The sequence below is a fragment of the Protopterus annectens genome, chromosome 1.part2 (genome assembly GCF_019279795.1).
Source record: "Protopterus annectens isolate FY-2018-M chromosome 1.part2, PAN1.0, whole genome shotgun sequence".
Classification (NCBI taxonomy): Eukaryota; Metazoa; Chordata; order Ceratodontiformes; family Protopteridae; genus Protopterus; species Protopterus annectens.
In genome coordinates, this window is record NC_056727.1 from 716,365,657 (window position 1) to 716,390,678 (window position 25,022).

Sequence of the window (25,022 nt, forward strand, 5' to 3'; positions counted from 1 at the left end):
GCCTTTGTCCATTAGAGACAAAGATGCCAAACCAAGGATGAACTTCTTGTTCCTCCAAGATATACTTGAATTGGGTTAGGGAGAAACTCTTCCTTACATGGATGGAGAGCCTGTTTCAGAGAAGGAGTAGTCTGTGAGATCTACATTTATCTCTCCATCAGGTCTTATTTGAATCACAGGCAAGGTTTAAGTCTGTAGAACTGGCAATTCCAGTGCTGTTTGTTTGCGTATATACAGGAGGCCCATCAGGGTGGAGTCTGACAATGCCTTGTATGTCAGGCATTGATCTTCCCTCAACAGCCTGTAGGAGACAGACTACAAAACCATATACACATACTCTGCATATCGTAGAAATCATATGCACATATTGTGAAAACTGTCTGGTGAATGTAAACATAAAATAACTGTATTTTCTACTAGTAGAATTCCAACAAAATCTTGTGCCCTGATAACATTCATTCACTGACCAGGTAGGTTCACTGGACAAGCACTGACTTGCTCAAGACAATACATCTTGAGAAATTAGGCGATCACACCCAGTACTAGAGGAACTAACAGTTCACAGCCGTAACCATCTATGGCAACTGCGAGATGTATTGCTGATACCATTTTCTTCAAGACAAGAAAGTAATTAAACTGGTTTTGATAAACAAATTAGTTATTCAATTAGTGTCACTTAAAAATAAAATTACAACTGCTAAAAGTCTCACACTTCCCAAGTAATTATATCTCCTTGATGCACAGACATAGAAATGTAATTTATGCTGTCTGATACAGCACATCTAACTCTGCAAGTAGTTCTGCTACTTTTTGTCTCATAATTTTCTATGCATTTATAGGTTCATAGGTAGGTACTAGGCTATCGGCCCAAGGGCCTACGTAAGCCTAGCCAGCAAGGTACCATAGCTTACACCACCCAGAAAGTTATTTTCCTGTGCCACTGTCCAGCAGAGACAGAGAAGTGATCCCCGGGGTGTATTTCCTATTTCCCATCCACTCATCAAGATTTTTCTTGAAGAGTGCTAATGAAGAACTTTGCTTGACATAGATGGGTAGCATGTTCCAGAGTATAGGAAGTCTCTGGGACAGGAATCTATCCCTCCAGCGTGTCCTGTTTATTGTGGTGACAAGGTTTAGGTCCCTAGAGCGTGTAGCTTGGAGAGATTGGGATTTCTTTAGGTGTAGCATGTTCATCAGCTCTGGGTTTGACATAGCTTTATATGTTAGGCAGAGATCACCTCGGAGTAGGCGATATGCTATGGAGTAAAGATGAAGTTTTTTGAGGCGGTCAGTGTAGGGCATTTGTTTGAGGCCAGTAATCCTCTTTGTGAGGTACTTCTGTGGCCTTTCCTGCTGCTGCAGATGTCTTGTGAGGTACATTCCAAAAGGGGCGTTGTACTCTATAATGGGTCTAATGCAGTAGTGTCCAACCCGCGGGCTGCATGCGGCCCTCAGACCTCTTCCATGTGGCCCGCGACCCTTAAATTAAAATTTTACTTTTTTTCCCTTTTTTTAAAGTTGCGTCCTTTCGCTGGTGTGCGCATGCGCCAAAGCACCCTCCCGTTAGTTTTCACGCCGATAAATGCATTCGCGGGAATGGAAGAGCTGACTTGCGTCCTTTGCGCATGCATGAAAAGCACCCTTCCGTTAGTTTTCGCGTCGATAGTTGCATTTGCGGCAAAGAAGAGCTGAGGGAATACGAGAGCATCGCGCCAAAGAAAAGTTGAGAGAGAGAGAGAGGGATTTGTAATTTTTACACACCGACTACTACACCAGGTAAGCTAAGTATATAGTGAGCACAATTATGTATAAATGCTTTTTACTTTTATTGGTTTAAAAAAAAACTGGGCTTTTTCACAGACCACTGCTGTCAGTCTTACCCAGGCTTCAGTCATTATTTTTGGCTTCAGCATGGTACAACATACCAATTCATCATTCTTCCTTCTTCCATACACAAAAAGAAGAAACATTTCCAAACAGCATTTGCCTGTTCAACAAGATATACATTTGCCTGAGCCTCAGATAGGTGACTCTGATGTGGCAGTTTCTAATTCCTTAGGCTGTTCATCTTTTTTCTTGGCTTCTCCTGGTGTAGTCTGCAAATCCACCATGGGACAGCATTTAGAGTAGTGTCTGCACTGAGTACTGAATGTGATACTCAACAAACTCAGCTAACTATATCGCTAGCAGAGAGGATAGTAGTCTGAGTGAGAGATTGGTCACAAAGAAAGGGAAGAAAAAAATGGAAGAGGTTGAAGCAGTTACAATGGACCCCAAATGAGGAACCATTCTACCAGCAACAAAAAATGTTGTGCTCGGATACTGAAATCAAACTATTAGGCAGAGATTTAATATTTGTTCTCTTTGCATATGGTGATTTAGCAGAGACTTTGAACTGAAAGATTTTACTGGAAATATTAATTTGAAATTATTATTTAAAATTAAATTTTAAAAGATAATACATTCAAAACTGGTTTGAAATGTGCTTTCCAGAGCCCCAAAATATGAAAGCATTCCTATTATTTCCATGAAGGGCAAGAGGAAGTTTAGATAATTGTAGGCAGCAGTTTAAAATAAACTAAAATTCAATAATAATAATTATAATAACTAGTATATATTATCTTCTTAAATGCACTGATGCTTTTGAGTACACATTCTTGCCTCTGCTGCCATAACTACTTGTGAAAATGACAGCCTACAGATAGGAAACAATATTTTATCTGCTCTTATCCTAAAATTTATTTCAAATAATGTGGTAAAAAGGCCCAAAAGAGGGAAAGATTTTAAATATCGCTCCTATAAAATTAGAAAGTTGCTAGGACAACAGGTTTTGCATTATTATGTATTTTTATTTTTTATTTATTTAGCATTTGTTTACATAAATAAATAACTATTATGTACTTTCTGAAGGATATGAAGTCTGAAACGCAAATGTCTGTCATTATTTAGTGACTTCCAAATATGTTGTGAGTAACAGACAAGAAATATGTGGCAAAAATTTGGTCATTCTGTGAAACTCTGGACAGTTGATAAGTATGACGATGGTCTATGTTCAGACTGGGCTGGCAAATAAATAAACAGAAGTAAATAAATACATTTAATTTTAAGGATGATTTATTTATTGGTTATTATTGGTATTGCATTTGTTTACTTGGAAAGTTCAACTGAGCAAAAGCCCATTTGCAGTGGAATCCTGGGGGAGAAAAGCTCCAACAGACATATATGACACATGAAAGATGTTTGGTACTAATTATTGTTTGTCTCTGAATACAAATAGCAGGTGTTACAAAATATTAATGTGTTACTCTCAGTAGATGACATACACCGAGCCATCCTAAAGTGTGGTTATTGCACAGGCTGACTCAACAGATGACAATTACTCAAGCCATTGGGCTACCCAAGTAATAGCAGGGATTGTTTTTGGCTTTGCCAATAGAAGATGGTGCAGGTTACCACATGATCTCACAAAGTGGCTCTCTAAGAGTGAGTGATATGCAGTGCCCCAGGAAGAAGGGGTTTTGGACAAGGAAAAAAAGTTTAAAGAGACAAGGTTAAAGAGTTGAAAACCAAAAAGTTATACTCGCAGAGTTCTATGGGACTGCATGACAAGCCTGGCTTTGTTGTAGTGTTAGTGATGCTGTTTGAGACAGTTCTGTAACTGTAACACATGACAAATGCAAGCAAGAATCAAATAATTTGTGTAGAGTATAAATCAGCTTATGTAAATGGATGTACAATATCAATAAACAAGTGCAGTAAAAGTGTGATATCAGTGACATTTGGTGAGATTACTGAATCAGCCGGATAAATGTGTGTATCATTGAAATTTGGTATGGTTATTGAATGAGCTGGGTAAAAGTGTGATATCAGTGACATTAGGTGTGATTCTGAATATGAATGATGACTTCTCAACAAAAAGACAGTGAAGAAGTGTACAGCAGAGTTAAGAGAGTGATCAGTGGGTACTGTGGGGACTGTAAATTGTGGTTTTGTATTGGAAAACATTTCACATTACTGCAGTAAAAGACCATTTGGGAACAAGCAGCTGATCTCAACACATGCATACCTGCCAGGGTCAATGCTGATAATGTTGGGGCTCAGGAACTGCAGATAAAGACTGGAAGCATGGTCTGAGATTGTGTAGTAATACTCTGAGAAGGATTCTTTCAGAAAGAAATTTCTAACCATAGAGGAAAAGCTTGGGCAACTGTGCATGCATTCTTATGTCTAGAAAAATCTGACAAAGAAATAAGTTGGTACCTTTCAAGCAACATAAGAAGTGAACAGCCCCTATGAAGCAGGCAGCTGTTTATAAACCACATTTGCTTACATACTGATTGTGTATTCAGGTCTCTGAAGATCTGGTCTACAAGTTCTCTTCTGTCATAAATTACTATGTTATCTATGATATAACACTGTCATTTTTTTTGCTTCTGAAATCTTTTTTATAACTCCTTTCCTGTTCAGGAAATGTATTTTAAAGCTAAGAGTTTGTGTTTTAGTGGACTATCATAAGGCCATACTATACTTTTAAACAAGAGCGCTGTTCTTCCTGTCAGTTTCAGTTATTTAAAAAAACTTCTACATTTTTTTTCTGTGGAGTAACTGTGTTTTTTACTTTTTTGGGGCTGTCAGGTTTTTTAAAAGTGCTTTTTACTCTTTTATGTGTAAAAAAGTGAGTTTTAAAGACAAGTTTTACTGGCTCTTGTTGCTTGTTTTCCCTGGGAAAGAGGCACCAGTTTTTGCATGACTGTGGAGTAAACTGTCGGTCTCATAACTGGTGGTACTTCTAGCCACAAAAAGAAAAGGTTAAGTAAGCCGGCTTTGTCACCACAGCATTCTAGCAATTTACATCAGTCACAGGTGGGTGACTTTGCTGTGGCCATTAGTTGTACCTTAGACAACTCCTCTTTTACCCCCAGGTCCCTCTGGTATAGCACCTACAGCCATGTCCACTGTGGCTGTTGAGGTCTCCTCAGCGGGCAAGGGAGAGTCCCTGGTCCTGGGAGAGGGAACAGGGATAGCTTCCCTTTTTTGCCAGAATGTTGTGTCCAACTCTGAGGAAATTGATGCTACTATTAAATAACACTGTTGGCATCAATGTTCCTGTCAAGAAGAAACAGAAAACTAAACATGTATCTACTCCTCCTCCTAATTTCCGTAGGATTAGTTTACTGGGATCTGACTCAGGCTACTGATCCTCCTTATATGATGGTTTCTGGTAAATGAAAGAGGGATGCCTCTCTTCTCCTGAAGAGATTCAGGATTCTATATATGGATAAGAAGAAGGGGCAGGCAATGGATTTTCTCTTCGGATTTCTGATTCAGACTTGGAGCCCAGTTTCTGAATCTCCTGTGTGTGTGTGTGTGGGGGGGGGGGGTTCTGTTTCTCACACTATTTCCAGAATGTGCCATTGTTTTCCGCAAGAGAACACTGAGGTTTCTCCAGTCCCTCAAGAAATACAATGAGCTGCTAACAGGAAATTTCAAGAACCTTCACCCATTCCTCCAGTTCTGTCAGCTTTAGAGGATATGTTACTGCCTGACATTTTCCTGGCACCCAGCCAGCTGCCCCTAAAAATGCAGATGGGATGTATAAAGTCCATCAGTCTGTTAATTCTTTTATACTCAAAATCTGACCCATCAGTTGTAGCTTTAGTTAATCCTACTGGTGCCAAACATTTATTCAATTATAATCCAACTGTTTCTGATGAGGATGGGAAGATTAAGTTTGGGGAAAAGTCTGTGCTTCTGCAACATTCATGTTTAGGATTTTAAATTGTCAGACTCATATGTTTGTTCTAACTGTGAACGTATGAATGTTTTGTGTGCTTTTTTTTTTTTGTGAGAAAAAAATAAGTCTTTACATTTACTTTTATTGTATAAGTCACTACTTATTGTTTGCAGTTACAGTGATATTGGCATGAGTATCAAATTAGATTACATGTGTTAGTATTTTAGGCAGTTCCCAAGGGATAACACATTGTTGTCATATCCTTGTAAACAAAATTCTTGATTTTTAGTGAGATTGTAATGTCCTTTATCCCTACTTGTTTCCCAGATTTAGGTGCATAGAAAGGCCGGTTACTTCTTAATGCTACCACAATAAGCTCAGCTAGAGTGTTACAGGATAACATCTTGTCTCATGCAGAAACTTTTATATATAATTAAGTTGCTTCCTCCTCCATGTACACAGGACGGCTTTGGCAATGCAGTGTCTTATTTTTCATTAGCGGGCCTTGTGTGATATGAACGAAGGCAGAGCACCATCGTTGTTTTCAACACTTAATTTTTCTCTACTTCGTGTATCTGCATAAATGAGGCTTAGTTTAAACTTACAGTTTAATAACTGGGTGTAGTGTTCTTCTGTGAAGCCTCAGAGATCTGCATAGTGGTGACATATTTCTCATACATGGAAATGCAAGTCACCACTGCCTCACAGGTGACATTGGCTGTCAGTGGATAAGGTTTAGCCATGTTGTCCTTTTCATGATTTCCCACTATCTGAATCCAATCAGTTTTGTAATTCTCACATGAAGTGTTGTGTTCTTTCCAAATGTGTTATCTGGGACAGAGGTTTCCTGCTTTAAAGTTAAGAGTTGCACCCTGTTTTGCTTAGCTGCATTTGTTGGTTAGATGGGCCGTGCATATCACAGGACTCCCAAGTGTGAAACTTTAGTTTAGCTGACATCCTAACCAAGCCATGCATTTTATTTAGTTTTTGATGGCAGCAAAGAATTCTTCCACTATGTTAAATGCATAACTGTTTTCAAGTCATTGAACAGCCTGAAGTGCAGAAATATAATTTTTAGTTCAGAATGTTTTTTTTTTTTTGGAGTAAGTTAATATTTTGTTTTTCCATCACATAACTTGTTGACTTCATGGAATGGTGATGTTACCTAAAGTAACCACCAGGAAGTCCATCTGCAATGCAAGTTGGCAGAAAAGGGGATATTCCTCATCAGTAATTTAGTTTATTTATTTATTAGTTTATTTATTTATCACTGTGAAGAGAATTGATGAAAAGCCTAAAAAGGTATGTATGCCACATTTCTAGATACTGCAGAGGAGGAAGTCTTGGAGTTAGTTATTGTTTTTGTCTTTCAAACAGAGGAAAAACTCAAAATAGCAACCACAAAATAGAAATTCAGTAATTGTTAACCTAGAAAAAAATCATTTATTAGTCATTTACTCCTTGCAAGATACCAGGGCTCAATGAAAATTATACGCTTCTGTTACTGAGGCTAAAGTATCAAAACAAAGAATGTGAATCTGGTTGTGTAATTCACTTAAGAGACAAAAGTTAGTGGTATACAAAATTACTAACCAAGGTGCACGCTTTTGTGAAAAACATAGGATGCCATATCTTAAGCTGATGATGTATGCAGAGTAAATAAAATTATAAACAGCTAAGGAATTAAATGAGGAATATAAATGGATAAGATAGAATCTGTGTCAAATAACTAAATGAAAAAAAAAAGCAATAAAAAGCAAGAAATATTGCCAGTGCCATATTTCAGGAACAGATTCCAAAGCTAAAAATGTGCCTTTCCAAAGGAGTGCACAGTTTGAGAATACCACTGATGAACCTTCATTTATCTTCAGACCAGCCTGACCAGACAGCAGTGCAAAAGCAAGAAATATTGCCAGTGCCATATTTCAGGAACAGATTCCAAAACTAGAAATGTGCCTTTCCAAAGGGGTGCTCAGTTTGAGAATACCACTGATGAATCTTCATTTATCTTCAGACCAGCCAGAGCAGACAGCAGTGCAAAAGCAAGAAATATTGTCAGTGCCATATTTCAGGAACAGATTCCAATGCTAGAAATGTGCCTTTCCAAAGGGGTGCTCAGTTTTAGAATACCACTGATGAACCTTCTTTTATCTTCAGACCAGCCAGCTGTGCAAAAGCAAGAAATATTGTCAGTGCCATATTTCAGGGACAGATTCCAAAGCTAAAAATGTGCCTTTACAAAGGGGTGCTCAGTTTGAGAATACCACTGATGAATCTTCATTTATCTTCAGACCAGACAGCAGTGCAAAAGCAAGAAATATTGCCAGTGCCATATTTCAGGAACAGATTCCAAAGCTAAAAATGCGCCTTTCCAAAGGGGTGCTCAGTTTGAGAATACCACTGATGAACCTTCTTTTATCTTCAGACCAGACAGCAGTGCAAAAGCAAGAAATATTGCCAGTGCCATATTTCAGGGACAGATTCCAAAGCTAAAAATGTGCCTTTCCAAAGGAGTGCTCAGTTTGAGAATACCACTGATGAACCTTCTTTCATCTTCAGACCAGCCTGACCAGTTGTAGCATGTCTTGAATAATTTCAGGGACAGATTCAAAAGCTAGAAACAGAAGAATACATGAGCGCTTTGGACAACATATCATATGGGCATTAAGGACATGATGGAATACATGGACATCTTTAGGAAATTGGCAAAATCACAGGTATGATCTCATACAAATTGAAGGGTTCGTACCTGTTAATTTTTTTGTTTTACAAATAAACTTTGATGTTAAACTAAGATGTTAGATTTCACTGTTTTTTAAGAATTTGAATGAGATTGAATTTTAGGACAAATATTATGCATTTTATTACATTTATTCATTGTTCAAATTCACCTACAATACAGCCAGGGGGTCGACTTTGGTCACCCGCGACAGCGATACAGTTAACTTTATGATATATTTTACATGCGGCCCACAGACAACTTCTGTTGACTCAATGCGGCCCCTGCAAGTGAAAAGGTTGGACATCCCTGGTCTAATGAGTGATGAGTAGAGGGGAACAGTGACCTCTTTTTTCCTGGATGAGAACCCTTTTATGATGAGGTGTGCCATGTGGAAGGACTTCCTGACTACTGTGGCGATGTGACTATCAAAGGAGAGACTACTACCATTATTTTCCTAACCTTTTGCAACTAACCTACCCTTTCTCCCATGTCACTAATAATTCAATTATTCCAATACCTAAGGGCCTATTTAGACAAACCAACACCTCTTTTTTCTGTATTGCATTTTCCATAACAAACAGAACATTCTGATTTACAGTTCAATACATAGAGTCTGCATTTACATATTGCAAAAATATATACCTAAATTCCTGTTAGCAATAACTTAACTGTCTTGTGTGCATGCATTTCTGCAATTAAATTCCGTGGTTTAAATCTCATTAAAAACTTTTACTTGTAGAAGCAACTCACGTCCCCTTTATGAGGCCTTCAGCATTAAAAAGTGCTATATAAGATAAAACCCAAAAGATACCTGCTAAAATCTTAAATCCTCTCTCCAATATATGGGAGAATTAAAACTATTTAAATACCATTTTAAAATGTAACTGTACATAGAACCTGTGAAAAGAAAGAAAATGTTATTACAATCAAACTGTCTCTCTCTCTCTTTTTTTTTTTTTTTTTTTTTTTTTTTGAAAACCTTATTTTCTTCTTCTCCCTTGCTGGAAGCAGGCAGCCTGAAGGTCAAAGTTCTGGCTGTCACACAAAATTGGAATGGAATTTTAAAAAGTTTTTTTTTTTTTTTTTTGTATGTTTGTTTGTTTGTTTTTGTCTGGAGTTTCAATATTTAAAACACATGAGATGTAAGTGGAAAGTTCTCTATCTCTCCTTTTCCTTCAGCATTATCTATGGCAAATGGAATACATTCAATGCTTATCTCTTGCAGAAGACATATGGAATGGATTTCTTCAGTATTAAACTGTCCAGCATATATCTCATGGCAATTAACAAAAAAAAGGGTATTTGACGAACCACTTGATTTGTGAAGGGATGGAAGAGCAAATAAGGTTAGATCTCTGATGTCTTGAAAAGCTAAACAAAGATTCCCAGAAAAGACTCTACAAGAGAGAGTACAGAGAGCGCTGCTAGTCTATTCTGATAACTAAGATTTTTGAGGCCACTGATCTGCTTAGTTAAGAACCTCTGATGTCTCTCAAGTTGATTGATATACTTAGACAAAAACATGCCAAAAGAGGCATTATATTCAATAATGGGACAGATGAAATATGAATAAAAATGATTTAAGACTTCTGGATCTAGGGAAGACAGATGCCTTTGAAAAGAAGGTACATCAGACAGAAGGCTTTCTGAGCTACTTCAAAGACACAATGTCCAAAAGATAAGGATTAGAGTGCCTAGATTTGTCACAACAGTGTCTGACTGGAGAGGTGTGTCTCCTACATGGTACAGGGGGAATGCTTTGTTTACCAAAATTAACATCTTCCTCATTAACTTGATAGCATTGTCCATTCACTAACTGTTAACAGGGCAGCATTGCCCATTCACCAACTGTTAACAAGGTCTAACTCATGTTGGAGCAATTGTGAGTTAGTAGAAGAGTGAATGACAACACCCAATTTACAAGCAGACTTGGATAACCATATTTTGATAGCTGTTGCTTACAGTGAGGTCTGTTTTTTTCTCGAAGCATTAGATGTAAGTTTAATCAGAAGATGTGACGGAGTCAGGGGAATCATGAAAGTCCACCCCCCTCCTTTTTTTTTCTTAAGAGAGAGAAAGATTGATTCAGAATGAGTAACGGAGACAGTGAATATAGACTGAAAGCAATAGGGCTGCCACACGTCAGGAAATTTTCTAGACAATCAAGACATCAGGGTTTCTATCAGGAAATCTGAAAATCAAGGTCAATGTCAGGAAATTCAATTTGGTGAGCACTTGTCAGGGATTTTCAGTCATTTGCAGTGCTAACACATTTCCCCAGATGCTTACTGGTTCACTTAGATTTCCTATTTGCACTCAAATTATTTTTTCTGAACTGGCATCCTGGGTAATGTGAATGTTACCATCAGGAGTCAGTTAGACCAATCAAAAATTATTTTCATAATGCACCTTAGAAGAAGTACATAAAAGTCTAAACATTATTTTTATAAAAGTGAAATAGTGGATCTGTCCTCCAGTTAAGCTTTATGTTTTCTGAAGTAAAACTACTATGCTTTGTATATTCAGCATAAATAATGTATATGAATAAGAACCTGAATTCAGAAAAACTGTAAAGTACACCTTGTATGAACAGTACAAATATTTTATTTTCCCTTTCCTCAGTATGAGTTTTAGACCCCCATACTTATCTAGTGGAACAGTTTCTGCAAACAAACCAGTTGTTAAAACAATATTACAGATATTCTTTAAAACGTGCAGCATGTTTATACATTTATCTACTGCATTTATCATGTTATTAGCCATTTCTTAATAACTGGTTTTAGCATTATTAAATTTTAAAAAGAGGATAAATATGCACATCTACCACCTGAAATGGGTGGGAATTTTGACAGGTTTTGCCTCTTCCAAAGGTGGTTCATAGGTAGGTAGGTACCAGGCTATCAGCCCAAGGGCCTACATAAGCCTAGCCAACAAGGTTCCCTGGCACCACCCAAGAAAGTTATTTTCCTGTGCCACTGTCGAGCAGAGACACAGAAGTGATCCCTGGGGTTGTATTTCCCATCCACTCATCAAGATTTTTCTTGAAGAGTGCTAATGAGGAACTTTGCTTGACATAGATGGGTAGCCTGTTCCAGAGTATGGGAAGTCTCTGGGACAGGAAACTATCTCTCCAGCATGTCCTTATTGTGGTGACAATGTTTAGGTGCCAAGAGCTTGTAGCTCGGAGGGATTGAGATTTCTTTAGGTGTAGCATGTCCAACAGCTCTGGGTTTGACATAGCTTTATATGTTAGGCAGAGATCACCTCAGAGTAGGCGATATGCTATGGAGTAATGCTGGAGTTTTTTGAGGCGGTCAGTGTGGGGCATTTGTTTGAGGCCAGTAATCATCTTTGTGAGGTACTTCTGTGGCCTTTCCAGTGGTAATCCTTGAAAGTAATTATGATAATTCGAGGACAAGAACTCCCATGTAATAGCTCATTCCAGGAATTATTTTGACCATCCCTCTCAACTGTCCCTGATTTTCAATGACACTCGAATTTTAGCTCTGTCTCTCTTAATTTCTCCTAAAACTGGTAACTTGTGGAGAAAAGGTGGTGAATTACACTTGGTCAATAATGACAATAATCAGAGTTGTTGATGTCTTTAACCTCAGAAAAGTGTATATTAATATGCATTTTCTCATTATGTCGATGCCTCAAGTTATAGTGTTAATATTTTAAAACTGATCCGATTAGTTGAGAGATATGCTTCTAATCATAGAAAACACTGAGCGTGCTCTACCTTTTCAAAATACCAGGGGCGACAATTTAACAAGGTATTTTTGCAATAGGGTTACCACCTGTCCCACTTTGCGAGGGACAGTCCCTCTTTGGGCAGTTGTGTCCTGCAAAAAAATGTAAAAATTGCAAATGTCCTGAGATTTTAGGACAAAATTATTTCCTACATTTTATGTAATAGTTGCATAAAACAGTTATTTTGTATCTGAATCACCTAAATGTTACAATAAATAGAATAAGCTACTGAAATTATTCAAGAATAAGCTTTTATTTAGGCAAAAAAGTGAAGTTCTACTGTTCAAAGCAAGAAGCCGACAGACAGATGCGTCTATAAAGCATTTTGTATAAAATCACCGAACTCCTCAAGAGACAGTGAAATGGCATTAAAATAAACATTGTATTTAAAGTATAGTTTTACCCAGAAAAAAGAACATACTCACTCCAACGCACACACACATACATACCTGCTGAGCAGCCACTGTTTGAACTTTTAAATTCAACAGTTTGTTACCTATCGGATGTTCAAACACCAGAGTACTTTTAACAAGTATTACAGGTAGGGAAGCACTGGCGATAACTGATTGCCTGCCTCCTACCTGATGAAGGACATTACTTGGTCATCATTAGAATAAAGTCTTACTCCTAGATTTTTATTAGGGCATTTTCGTTAGGTTGTCGCGAGCAAATATGATATGTAAAGCCATCATAACGCTCTCTTAACCTCTTAGCAAAAGGGAGACAAAGGACCAAAATAGGGACACATTTTAAATATCGCTCTTAAAAACTTATAAAGTTGCTAGAAAACAGGATTTGTGTTAGCATACATTTTTTCTGAAGGACGTGAAGCATGAAACTTAAATGCACCTCATTGTTTAGCAACTTTAAATCATTCAAATGATTTGCCAGATAGCCACAAATTTTATGGGGAACAGAACAAAATTGTGAGACAAAAATCTGGACATTCTGCGAAAATCTAGACAGTTGAAAGGTACGAGAACCATGCATTTTAAGTATCCTTGATCTCTACGGCAACGCGAAGAGAAGCGGAGAAAGTATAAATCAAAACTGTACCGAACAAGCAGGTACTGAAACGAAGCCCTCTTAGCGCAAGAAATCTGGATAAAACACACACTAATTGTGCGTGGGGGAGACAAAGGTCCAAAATAGGGACAGAATACAAATATTACTCTTAAAAACTGAAAAAGTTGCTAGAATAACATAAGTTGTGTTGGCATGCATCTTCCAAAGGAAATTAAGTCTGAAACTCAAATTAATGTTATTGGTTATTTCAATCGTCAGTGATTTGCCAGAAAACCACAGATTTTATGTGGAACAGACCAAAAAATGAGGTAGAAATCTGGATATTCTGCGGAAATCTGTACAGTTGAGAGGTTACCTCTCCGATGTTCAGATTTTCGCAGAATAGCCATATTTTTGCCTTGTGTTTTTTTGGGCCGTACCTCTTAAACTTCGTAGTTTTCTGGTAAATCATTGAAGATTTAAGTCATTAAGTAATGACAGATATTTGAGTTTCATACTTGACATCCTTCAGAAAATGTATGCTAATTCCAAATCTGCCATTCTAACAAGTTTATAAAATCCTAAGAGCAGTATTTAAACTGTGCCCCCGATCTTGTCCATTAGTCCCGCTCCCATCTTTGCTCTCGCCACGCCAAAATGTGGTGGAACACTGCCTCTTATACGCTTAATGTGGAACCCTTAATAGCAGTTGTTACCCTGTTGTTCGTGCAGATTGTGTAGCACTTCCTGAGGACTTTTCATTACATATTGTAATCGGTTATTTTGCTTACTTAGAACTTCGACACCAGTGCAACATGACTATTATGGCGAGACCTGGATACGTACAAATGGCAGGAAGAGCTTGAAGGATCCTTAGTACCACAGATTTACAATTAAATATTCATACTTTTGTGGTTGCCACAAATTAAATGCATTTGAGTCTTCTCAAATGTGTTATGAATTAATAAATAAGTTCAGTCAGCCCATTAAAATCGCTTTGGTCGACCTAAATGCTTTAAAGTTATAAACAGGACAAGATACTAGTGAAAGGTGTACTTGGTGCTACAATCGTTCTTCACGGCCCGCTGCCACAGCTCTCAACCCATCTCCGAAATGAGGAACACTAGCCCTCAAAATGAGGAACAATTGGGCAAAATGTGGAACGCATACTAACAGCTTACTAACAATTCCTGCTAGTATGGTCATAGGATGGTTAAATATGCTGGTTTTACTTACAGAAAGATCTGTTAATGCATTAATATGACTATTTTCTATTTGTAATGGTTATCAGTTAAAAAAAATCCTAACACTGAATTTGTAACAGAGCCTTTCAATGTGGAACTTCCAGGAACATTCATTTTTAAGACCTCCAAATGAGGTAGGTTCCTCGTAATGAGGTACACTGGAAAGATATGGTTATTATTACCTGTTAAAAATACACAGGATTCCAATACATGCAGAGCAAAATAACAATTTCCCGCGACCCTGTGTGTGTCGGGGGTATTTCCTCTAAACGACAAGAACCTCCTTTAAACGGATTACCACTGCTGACTTTTCGTTAACCACGGCGCCACGTGACGACCTCCCTGACACACAGGGAGTTTGTAAACAGCTCGCGCAGAGAGCAGCAGAGTAATAGACAGGTCGCCGGTGGAAGTATGGAGGAGTGTAACGAGAGCTTGGTGTTTTATCTTTACACTTTCCTGGGGGTAGGAGGCGTACTGTACCTTCTAAAGCAGACCACCACGTTGACCCCCTATGGTCGTTATGTCAGTAGTCTGCCCGGCACTGGATATATTATGTTGCCAGCAAAGCTAGGCTGGTTCCTTCAGGAGTTGCCAGCGTTTCTTGTCCCTGCCCTAATGGTTGGGGCATCTGGAGGAATTGTCACGTTAAATTCCAAGCTACCATTACTGCTTTTCTGCGGACACTATTTTCAAAGGTACCAGTAGGTGGTGTCATCATTCTTCTTAGTATTGAGTCTTGCTTAAATGATATGTTGCACCTGTCAGTATTATGGTTTTTTTAGTTTTGGGGAGATCAAATAACTAAATTGTTGTATCATAGGGTCATAGGAGATTACTAGGCTATCGACCCGGAGGTCATTTTAAGCGTAGCCGTTTCAACCCAATGTAATACCGAAGAAGTAATAGTCAATACCTAAGATTGCATTTAGTGCATTTGTTCCTTACTCAGTTATCAGAATAGGCTGCCTTCATGCCACGAAGATCATGGGCATTAGTTTAGTAAATAACATGTACCTCACCTATTATTGCCTGTCGTGTTCCTTCTTTTGCGTCAAATAACAGTTTTGGGAAGTAAAATCGGAAATGTGCGAGTAATATGAATGATTATAGTAGGTACTACGTACTGCCCAATTCTATGGGTTCCTTCCTATGGATACACTGGTAATATAAGGAAAGGCAGATGTCCTCCAGGTTGACAAGAATCTGTAAATAATGTTTTACGGTAAAAGTGGAAAAATGATAATCAGAACAATAGTTCATAATAATTCAGAAAACAGACTAGAAAATGTGATGATGTGGTCTTGCACTTCAGGGTTGTTTTTTTTTACAGCCAGCAATAACTTGGGGAACATCATACAGCTTTACCAATGTTCAGGGACATAGTGGTACCTGTCACATGTGTATGTGTTTTTGTTTCAGTGAACCAGCAAATGTAGCACTCTCCAGACATGTATGTTTATTCTTTCATTCTCCAGTTACCTGTCTAATGTACTTCATGGTAGGGGTGAAGCATATCCCATCACTAGCTAGTTGGTGCAAGGCAGATAAACAAATCCTAAAGAGGACACCAGTCTGTCACACACACTGTAAGATTGTAGACAACTCTATAGTAGCAGTTTCCTGTTTAAGCAGACATCTAGCAAGTCCGTGTGTCTGCTGTCCCACACATGCAGCGACTGTGTCCTGTTTGAGGACTATGATTTTCCTATTCAAATGTTGCAGTGTCTTTTTTTTTTACTTATAATGCCTGGCAATTTGGCAAACATAGGAGATATGCAGGGATTTGGTGTGACTGGATGGGTATGATTCCAAGGATGAAGACCAAGACATCAGCCGTTATGGAACAAGAGGAAATAAACATAGGAAAAATGGCCTAAAGAAAGAGGTATGTGTTGTTCTCCCTGCATAACTCTTAACTGTCCAGATTTTCGCAGAATGTGCAGATTTATGTCTCAAAATTTTGGTCTGGCCTTATAAAATTTGTGTTTTTCTGGAAATTCTCAGAGAACTAAGTTACTAAATAATGACAGCCATTTCAGATTTAAATTTCATATCCTTCAGTAGATACATATTAATATAAAACCTGCTACTCAGGTTAGCAAGTTTTTAAGCTTATAAGACCAGTATTCAAAATTTGTCCCTCTATTTGGAACTTTGTCCACCCATTAATTTTGGCTTTGTCCAGATTTCTTTTGCTAAAAAGTTGAGAGGTATGTCTCACTTTAGTTGTCTCCCATTAGCTGTTATCAGTGTTTCAGAGCTCCTGTTCAGTCTTCCACTCTAACATTTCCAGGAACTCACTACTTCAGGTGGAAAGATGAACAGGATGTCCAGTACAGTGTCATCCCGACAACTATGGAGTGCTTTTAGTTATGCCTACTCACCGTCTGGCCCAGTAGTCGGAGTGTATTATGTCAGCCACATGCCTCTGGATTAGAATCCTTGTTCTCCACAGATAACTGTTTGTTTCTCTCAGGAAATTTTTTCAGCTTTTGAAGGTGTGTACAGATACTTTAGAGTACGTTTTGAATTTCATATTGTATTGTCTTGTATTTCTGTTTTTAAAGTGGAGATTATATTTTCTCTGAATTTGTTTGTGTGTAATGTTTGTTTCACACTTACACACACCTAGCACCTTTCAGGAGGAACGTTATAAGAAAATCACTCCCTGTTGGAAGTTGTAATGCATGATTATGATTAGCAGATATGGACAGTTCTGCGGTTTTCTGTTATACAGTCCTGCATAACTACCACCCCGGTAGATACCGTTGAACAATGTCAAAGTACTTGAATGTCCTTGAAAATGTATGCAGACTTGGAAATGTCTTTATTCAGACAAGATATAGAGATTACTCATCTCTTTATTAAGTGCTGTAGGAGAGGTAGTTTTTTTTTTTGTTTGAGGCGATGCTCTTTTTTTAAGAGTAAGTCAGTGGGAATTGTATAATCTGACCATGTGACTGACATGGGAGTTATGTAGTATTAATCTCTTGAGTCACTTGCAATTTCAGTGTTGTTATTGATTTGCTTAACTGGACTGCATAATTCTCGGTATTGGTGAAGCATATTAGTGTGTGTGTGTGTGTGTGTGTGTGTGTGTGTGTGTGTGTGTGTGTGTGTGTGTGTGTGTGAGACTATGTTGGAATTTGCATGGTTTGAAACATGAGGTGAAGCAAGGTGCTTCTGCTACATTAGACATGGCATCATTACACAGTAACCCAGCCTTTTTTGCACAATGTAATACTGTACAAGTGCATTTTTTTCTTTGTGTCCTTAACATTTGTAGTTCTGTGCATTGTTTTTAACAATTAAATACGTAAATTGATCAATATTATAGGCAGAAAATATTTTATGATAAGTTGTTGATATGTAGAGGAACATGCTAAGTTAATTGTCACTGTTTTTAAAATGAATTATTAGTATTTATTGAAAGTTTCAGTATTGCCTTTTAGTAGTCTTGTATTTTTTCTTGTTTGTAGTGTGCCAGTAGGACAGCATGCCCTGAGAACTAAGCACATTATTTGCATACCTCATTTCCATGGAGATCATGAAATTTGCTGTACATATAGTCATACGGCTGACATCTATGCATGTATCTGCTTGCAAGGCCTCACAATGTTTCAGTTATTTTTTTAATTATTGTGTTACTTTCTGTTTTAATACTTCCTGATGCTTTTTTAAATATTTGCTTTATTTGTGGTTGACAGCTTCTGGAAAGTGGGTATCATTTTACCAATTTGTCAGTTAGCCACATTTTTTATAGTGTTTCTTGGAGTTTTCCATGAGATGCAGGATTATGTAGGTATATGAACTGATATAATTTTCTTTCTTTTTAAACATAAATGTAGCTAGTGATTTTTTTTTGTGATGGCACGACATATTTCATTGGGTTGCTGACAGAGTTTTGTTTTTAATGAAATAACTGGATATATGTGCTCATCATTTGTAGCCGGGTGAATGGGGTGAGGACAAACACATTGTTTTAAGCTTTTTTAATAAGATCATACCTTGGCTGGTTTTAAAATAGTGAGGTTGCTAAATGTTATCACTGCTACTGTTGTTGATTAGACAGTCAGATTGCTTGAAGTCCTATATTCCTTGTGTAATTTAAACTTCATGAGTGCCTCTCAGGGTGTCATGACATCTTCTGGAAATGTGGGTGTTAAAATTTTTACCCTTTGGTGATCATGCATTACTTCAACTTCCTTGGATCTCTGCGGAAAGTTTAAGGATGGTAGATGCACACCTTAGAACAGTAAAAAGTATGAATAGGGAGAGAACTTGAAATTGTGCTAACTCCAATAACTACACATAAAAAAATGGAAACTATCATTCAGTGTTTGTAAATAGTGGGGGTATGATGGTGAAAACTTTCATAATGAGGGGATGCACTACTCCCTTTCAGAAACACTTCTAACACCTAACTGTAACAGTTTTTCCTAGATAAATTCTTTAGTCCTAAATGCGTGTTTTCTTAGGACTTGCAGTGTGGAATCTTGAACTTCTGGTAGGGGACCTCCACCCATACTTCACTTTTCACTATCACTGTTTTGAGAGTTGCAGTTTCTGATCGGCACAGTAAGTGTCTCAGTTGCTGTTTTTTTTACACCTGATTTTGCAGTGAGAGATCTGACTGCTCAGAAAATGCAAGTTAAACTATTCAGTTAAATTTCTATCTGTATAATTTTGATCTTTTAACAACTTTTCTGCATTTAGGAATTTATCTCTGTTTCTTGAGGTAAAGAGGCTGAGAGCCATGTGAATATTTGTTTTGAAGTTTCAGTTCTTAGTTATGTGCATAGCGTGCCATATTTGAACAAATTTAATATTAATTTCAAGACAGTGTAGTATATGTGATCTGGGTCAGCAGCTGATAACTTAAATGAGAACAGAACACATTTGAATTTGTTGCTAATGTAAGATGCAAATCTGGCATACAGGCAAGATGGATATCAAAGATTTATACAGTATACCTGAATTCTGTCAAAGCATCCTTGGTGCAAAAACAGTAAAGGATATGTATTATCATGCATGTGTGTGAGCATTTTATCTCACCGGATGATTCTGGTTCAGAATTAGGATCTGTATGGTTTATTATCTGTGCTTTATCTTTCTTAGAAACATCTGAACTGAATAATTATATAGTGACATTTGTGGTCATTTTGTTAGCAGCATAAACATTATGGTGTGCATGTTTATGTACATACGGTGTATGTAATGGTAGAACCACTGGTCTGACTTTTCTCTGATTCTTTACGCTGTATGGTCTAAGGCTTTGCTAAAACATGAGTTGAGTGCCAGCTGTTGGAATCTGTTTTTTTTTTTCTCTAGTAGGTACAGGTTTGTAGTGTAGGTTTAAGTGTACAAGCTGTTCCAGTTGAGTTTTATTTTGACCGTGACTGATCTGGTATGCCTGTTTGATTAGGTTGTGAAAGCAAGCCTTCCATTGTGTTTGCATGTGGATCTAGCAGTTTTGGCATGGCTACTTCTTTAACAGGCCAGCAGTTAGCCCAGAGGATTAAAGCTGTGAACTGTAAATGACCTACTTCTTGTAGTCCCGGGTACAGGACTTGATTCTTTCTGCCTTCATTTGCCTAGTTAGTGAGTCTGAGCAAGTCACTTAATGAGATGGTGCACCAGGATCACCCCTGAAAAGGGCTTCTCATGTCCGGTATGCTTATCTAGTCGACAAATGAATTAAATAATAAAAATGTAACCGAGGTTGCACAGGAAACATTATCCACCTACACATGTTATTTGTATGAGGGTGTCAACATACACAACAAAGTATTGTTTGCATCAAGTGATCCTGAAATCAAAACCTGACAGGCCTTCAGAATACTAACACATAGGATACAAAACAATAGCCTTTGCTTTGGGTGACAGTCTGACCTCTATTTTTTTACTTATTCTTTAGTACTATTTGTGTTAAAGGACCACTACGTGCAAATGACGAAAAAACATATATTTTTTATTTAGTCATGAATTTCTGCGCCTCTCAACAGTTTGCCACAATTCTATTTATTTTATTATTTATTTATTTGACATTTATCAAATAAGCATTCATTCCTAGTTTTATTTTATTTTTATCCCTGTCTGCCCTCATGGGGGCAGACATCCTGATGAGTTTGTTTTCCCTTAGAAAGCTAAATCTGTCCCAAAATGCAGTATGACAGTCCTGAATGTGAGAAAAATTAGCCCTATTGTTTGTTAGATTAGACGTCCATTCACTTACAGTGAGAAACCTGAAAAAACTGCTAAGTCTGCAGATCGTGTCATTCACTTGTCTGCACTGAGTTTTACAAATGTTGTTCCCACTAATGTACTACATATTCCCTGACAAAATCTTGCAAAAGTGATAAATTACTGAGATAAAAAAAGACTTTTTACAAAGAGCAGTTTTGTTAGTTGCAGTTCCTGACCAACTACTCCTCCCATCTCCCTTTCTTCAAAGAGCCAGAATCTCACATTTCCAGCTTGGTTAGGTTCAGCTACTTAGTCAACTTTGCATGACAATAGACATCAAACAAATCACAGCCTGGTTCATAGGTAGGTACTAGGCTATCGGCCCAAGGGCTTAAGTAAGCCTATCCAACAAGGTTCCCTGGTTTACACCATGCAAGAAAGTTAATTTCCTGTGCCCCAGTTGAACAGAGCCACAGAAGTGATCCCCGGGGTGTATTTCCTATTTCCCATCCACTCATCAAGATTTTTCTTGAAGAGTGCTAATGAGGAACTTTGCTTGACATAGATGGGTAGCTTGTTCCACTTACATATAAAAAACAGCTATAGGCAGTGTACTATACACATGGTGCAGGTATATATTTATACACACACACACACACACACACACACACACACACACACACACACACACACACACACACACATAGACCAATTTAGATCTAGGTATTTCTCTAGCTATACATATCTTTCCATATGCATTTATCTATATATTTTAGATCTATATCTCCATGTATGTATATATATATATATATATATATATATATATATATATATATATATATATATATATATATATATATATATACATATGTGTGTGTATATATATATATATATATATATATATATCTGTGTGTGTGTAAAGTGTGCATGTATGTATGTATATGTGTGTATATATGTATATATATATATATATATATATATATATATATATATATATATTTCAGTGTGTGTGTGTATGTATCATTTATAAATATAGTATATATAAATATATAGTACAGTCACATACGTATACACACGTACACGCAAATATAAATCTGCCTTCAAATAACAAAATTAAACTGTATGGCAACCAGTAGAAGTATATTTACAACTTCACAAAATGCTCAGAACTAATACTATATCATAACACCTAGTCAGACCCAGAGCTTATAGCCATTTTAATAGCAGAGAAATTTAAATCCTATTTAACACTCCTATAGCCCAATGTTCCCGAAATCCCTATATGCCAAACATTCCCCAAACCAACTTTCTTCTGTGTATGCTGCCTCAAACTGTCCCAAGAACAAGTCCATAAAATGGTATCCAAGGTTGATAACACTGCTTTCTTGTGCCAGATAACATAACCTGTCGACTAATGCCGGACCTGAAACAGTGCCTGTCAAACCCCCTGCAAAGGCCATTCAATTTTAGACTCAAAACAGGGTATGTGCCAGATGAATAAAGGACATAAACAGTCATCACTCTACACAAGGGCAAGCAGACAACTGAACCCAGTAAATGTAGACTGAAAAATCTGAAGAGCCTTATCTGTAAGGCTATGCAAAGGATCATTATGGAATTAGTAGAGGAGGACATTGTCAGACTAGAGTTATATTCTGTTAAGGTCAAGTACTACCCCCTTAAAATGCTTGAGTTCTTCAAGAAAGTTACTGATATATTGTTTTTTTATGATTTTGCTAATCTATCTAAGTCTTGCTAAGGTGTACAGTAACATACAATACTTGTTCTTCTTTCGGCTTTTCATGGTTAGGGGTCACCACAGCGGAACTCCGGTCCGCTAATGATTGGCAGTAGATTTTTTACGGTGCCGAGGTGCCATCTCAATGCCCAACCTTCAACTAAGGCACAGTAACATACAACACTCTTCTAGCTAAATGTCAATCCCTACATTGACTGTTGGATTGAAAAATGGATCACACTTTAGATTCCAAGAATTTAGAGTGGATGGCTCCATCTCCTCCAAAAGACATGTCCTCAGCTGTGCTCCACTGGATACAGTACTTGGATAATTTTGCATTTGCATTTATTTCTCAGCTGTCTAGTGCTAAAGGTTTATGTCTCACAAAGATTGTTGATGACAGTAAGCTAATTGCAATTATTGGCTCTCCAGTGTACACCTATATTGTCCAAGTGTTTTTTTTTTTTTATGGAAATTGATGCTTTCAAAATTAGGAAATTACAGAAAAAATACAGTTGGTATATAATATCATCCTTCAGCAAGCACATCAACCCCTGAAACTATTACATTCACAGCATACCCCAGAGATAATGCAGTAGTTGGGCATTTCTGAACTGATGTAGGCACCGAGCCACACTTCGATCACCATGTATCTACTGCTGTAATAAAGTTTATTTTTTCCAATGCATAGCTTATTGTTAAGGGCATGATATACAGATGTGGAGATGTGATCAATTCACTGTATGTGGTACATTTTAACCCAGTCTTTGAGTACAGTGCCCCTTGGCATGCTGTTAAAACACTTGTCACAAAATGAAAGTGCACAGCTCTTTCTCAACAAGAAAATCAATGGTGTAAACCATATAAAGTACACTTACTGCCTCAAAGGCTGGTCATGATTCTTCTTCTCATACTGCTTGCTAAGGAGGAACCTCAGCCTTAGGATATGTTGAGTGCCTTTCTAAACAAACCTACTGTACATCTGCAAGTTGAATGCTCACATATACATTTGCTCACAAATAAAAAAAGCATGATTAAAAAGACAGATTTGCAGCTTGCAAGAATCTTATTCATCTCCACATAAAACAAAGAACTACTATTCCTCCAGTCAATTAAAGTTAGGATGAATGGATCAGAAACTGCAAATTCTTCCAAGGAATAGGCACCTTGCCCTACCTGGGAAAGGGTTTACATGTACGTGTTCTGCCTGCTATATATTATAAGAAAGGGGTCATTGCAAGGGATACAATCACCTCATGGGATTTCTTGTCTAGGCTTCTGTAGATCTGGATATGGGGGACCATAGTAGCACCCCCACTGTGAGGTCTTTCCTGTTGAGATCTGACCACAAATCAGTCTCATTCAAAGTAACTGTTACACCTGACCCCCCAGCAACTCCAAAGCAGAATTTAACCTCTTACAGGATGGTATAAATAGCTTCACTGCACTTCACCCCTCAGATGGAACTGACAACTATGCTAAGTTTTACACCAATGCTTTATACAAGCACCTGTATAACTGCGGCCATACCTGATAGGACCAAAACAAGCCCTCTCTAAGGCCAAAAACATAGCATCTATTAGACTTGATAACATCCAGGCTGCATCCTACATGGGCTCCAATAAGAAAGAGCAACACCATTGGGTACGCTTTTAAATCATAGTGTAAGCACTGACTTCATCCCAGCTGAATGGAAAATGGCCACTGTTATCCCCTTGCACAAACATGGTGCGCCCACTGACCCCAGGAACTATAGACCTATTAGCCTGACTAGCTTTATCTGCAAGGCCATGCAGCGAATCATCATGGACATTATCAAACATATAGGTAATATCAAAACACTTGACTCTACTTAGTTAGGATTTGTCAAAGGGAGATCATCACAAGTGTAGTCCTTCAGGGCTCAGTCCTTGGACCACTCCTTTTTGTTATTTACTTCTCAGAAGTCAAGGCCAATGTCAGTGGTCTCTGGCTGGCTAAAGTTGCTGATGATTGTAAATTAGGGGCTGTCATTGAATCTCACACTGACACAAATGTTCTCCAGGAGGTGCTGACACAGACAAACAACTGGCGTCAGAGCCATGGTCTAAAACTAAATGCCAAGAAATGCATAGTAGTATTCTTTGGGATGTCATCCATCCCTGGTAACTATCATATTGAAAACACACCCCTTAGAGTTGACCTAGTAGTCCAAGGAAGTCATTGTTCCACTGTACTCAGCATTCATCAGACCTATTATTGAGTACAATGCCCCTTTTGGTATGTACCTAACCAGGCATGTCCAACATTTGGAACGTCCACAAAATTTCCTCACTAAAAGAATACAGGGAGTAAGTAAAATGTCTTATGCAGACTGCATCAAGGCCCTATCCCTGTATTCTGTCTCCTACAGGCTTTTGAGGGGAGATATGTGCCTGGCATACAGGGCATTATCAGAACACACTCTGATGGACCTTCTGCATATCCACAAAACAAACATCACCAGACGTACCCATTCTAAAGACTTAAACCTTGCCTGTGATATAAATAGGACCTGCTGGACCGATAGGTATGTATCCCAGAGACTACCAGGTCTATGGAACAGGCTCCCCATCCATGTGAAGCAGAGTTCCTCTCTAACCCAATTCAAGTGCAACT

The 25,022-nt window shown here is 37.8% G+C and overlaps 1 protein-coding gene across 2 annotated transcripts in view; it reads left to right on the forward strand.

Annotated features, from left to right (window-relative positions):
- SRD5A2 (steroid 5 alpha-reductase 2) overlaps window positions 1-25,022 on the forward strand; it is a 1,391,828-nt gene that overhangs the window by 416,296 nt on the left and 950,510 nt on the right. Inside the window, exon 1 of one of the 2 annotated variants that reach the window (XM_044058673.1) lies at window positions 14,521-15,156. The exons of the other annotated variant lie outside the window; for it this stretch is intronic. Within the exon in view, the coding sequence (XP_043914608.1) occupies window positions 14,873-15,156 (284 nt within the window). The 5' untranslated portion in view covers window positions 14,521-14,872. Of the gene's footprint in view, window positions 1-14,520; window positions 15,157-25,022 lie in introns of those variants that run through there. 2 annotated transcript variants of the gene reach the window in all.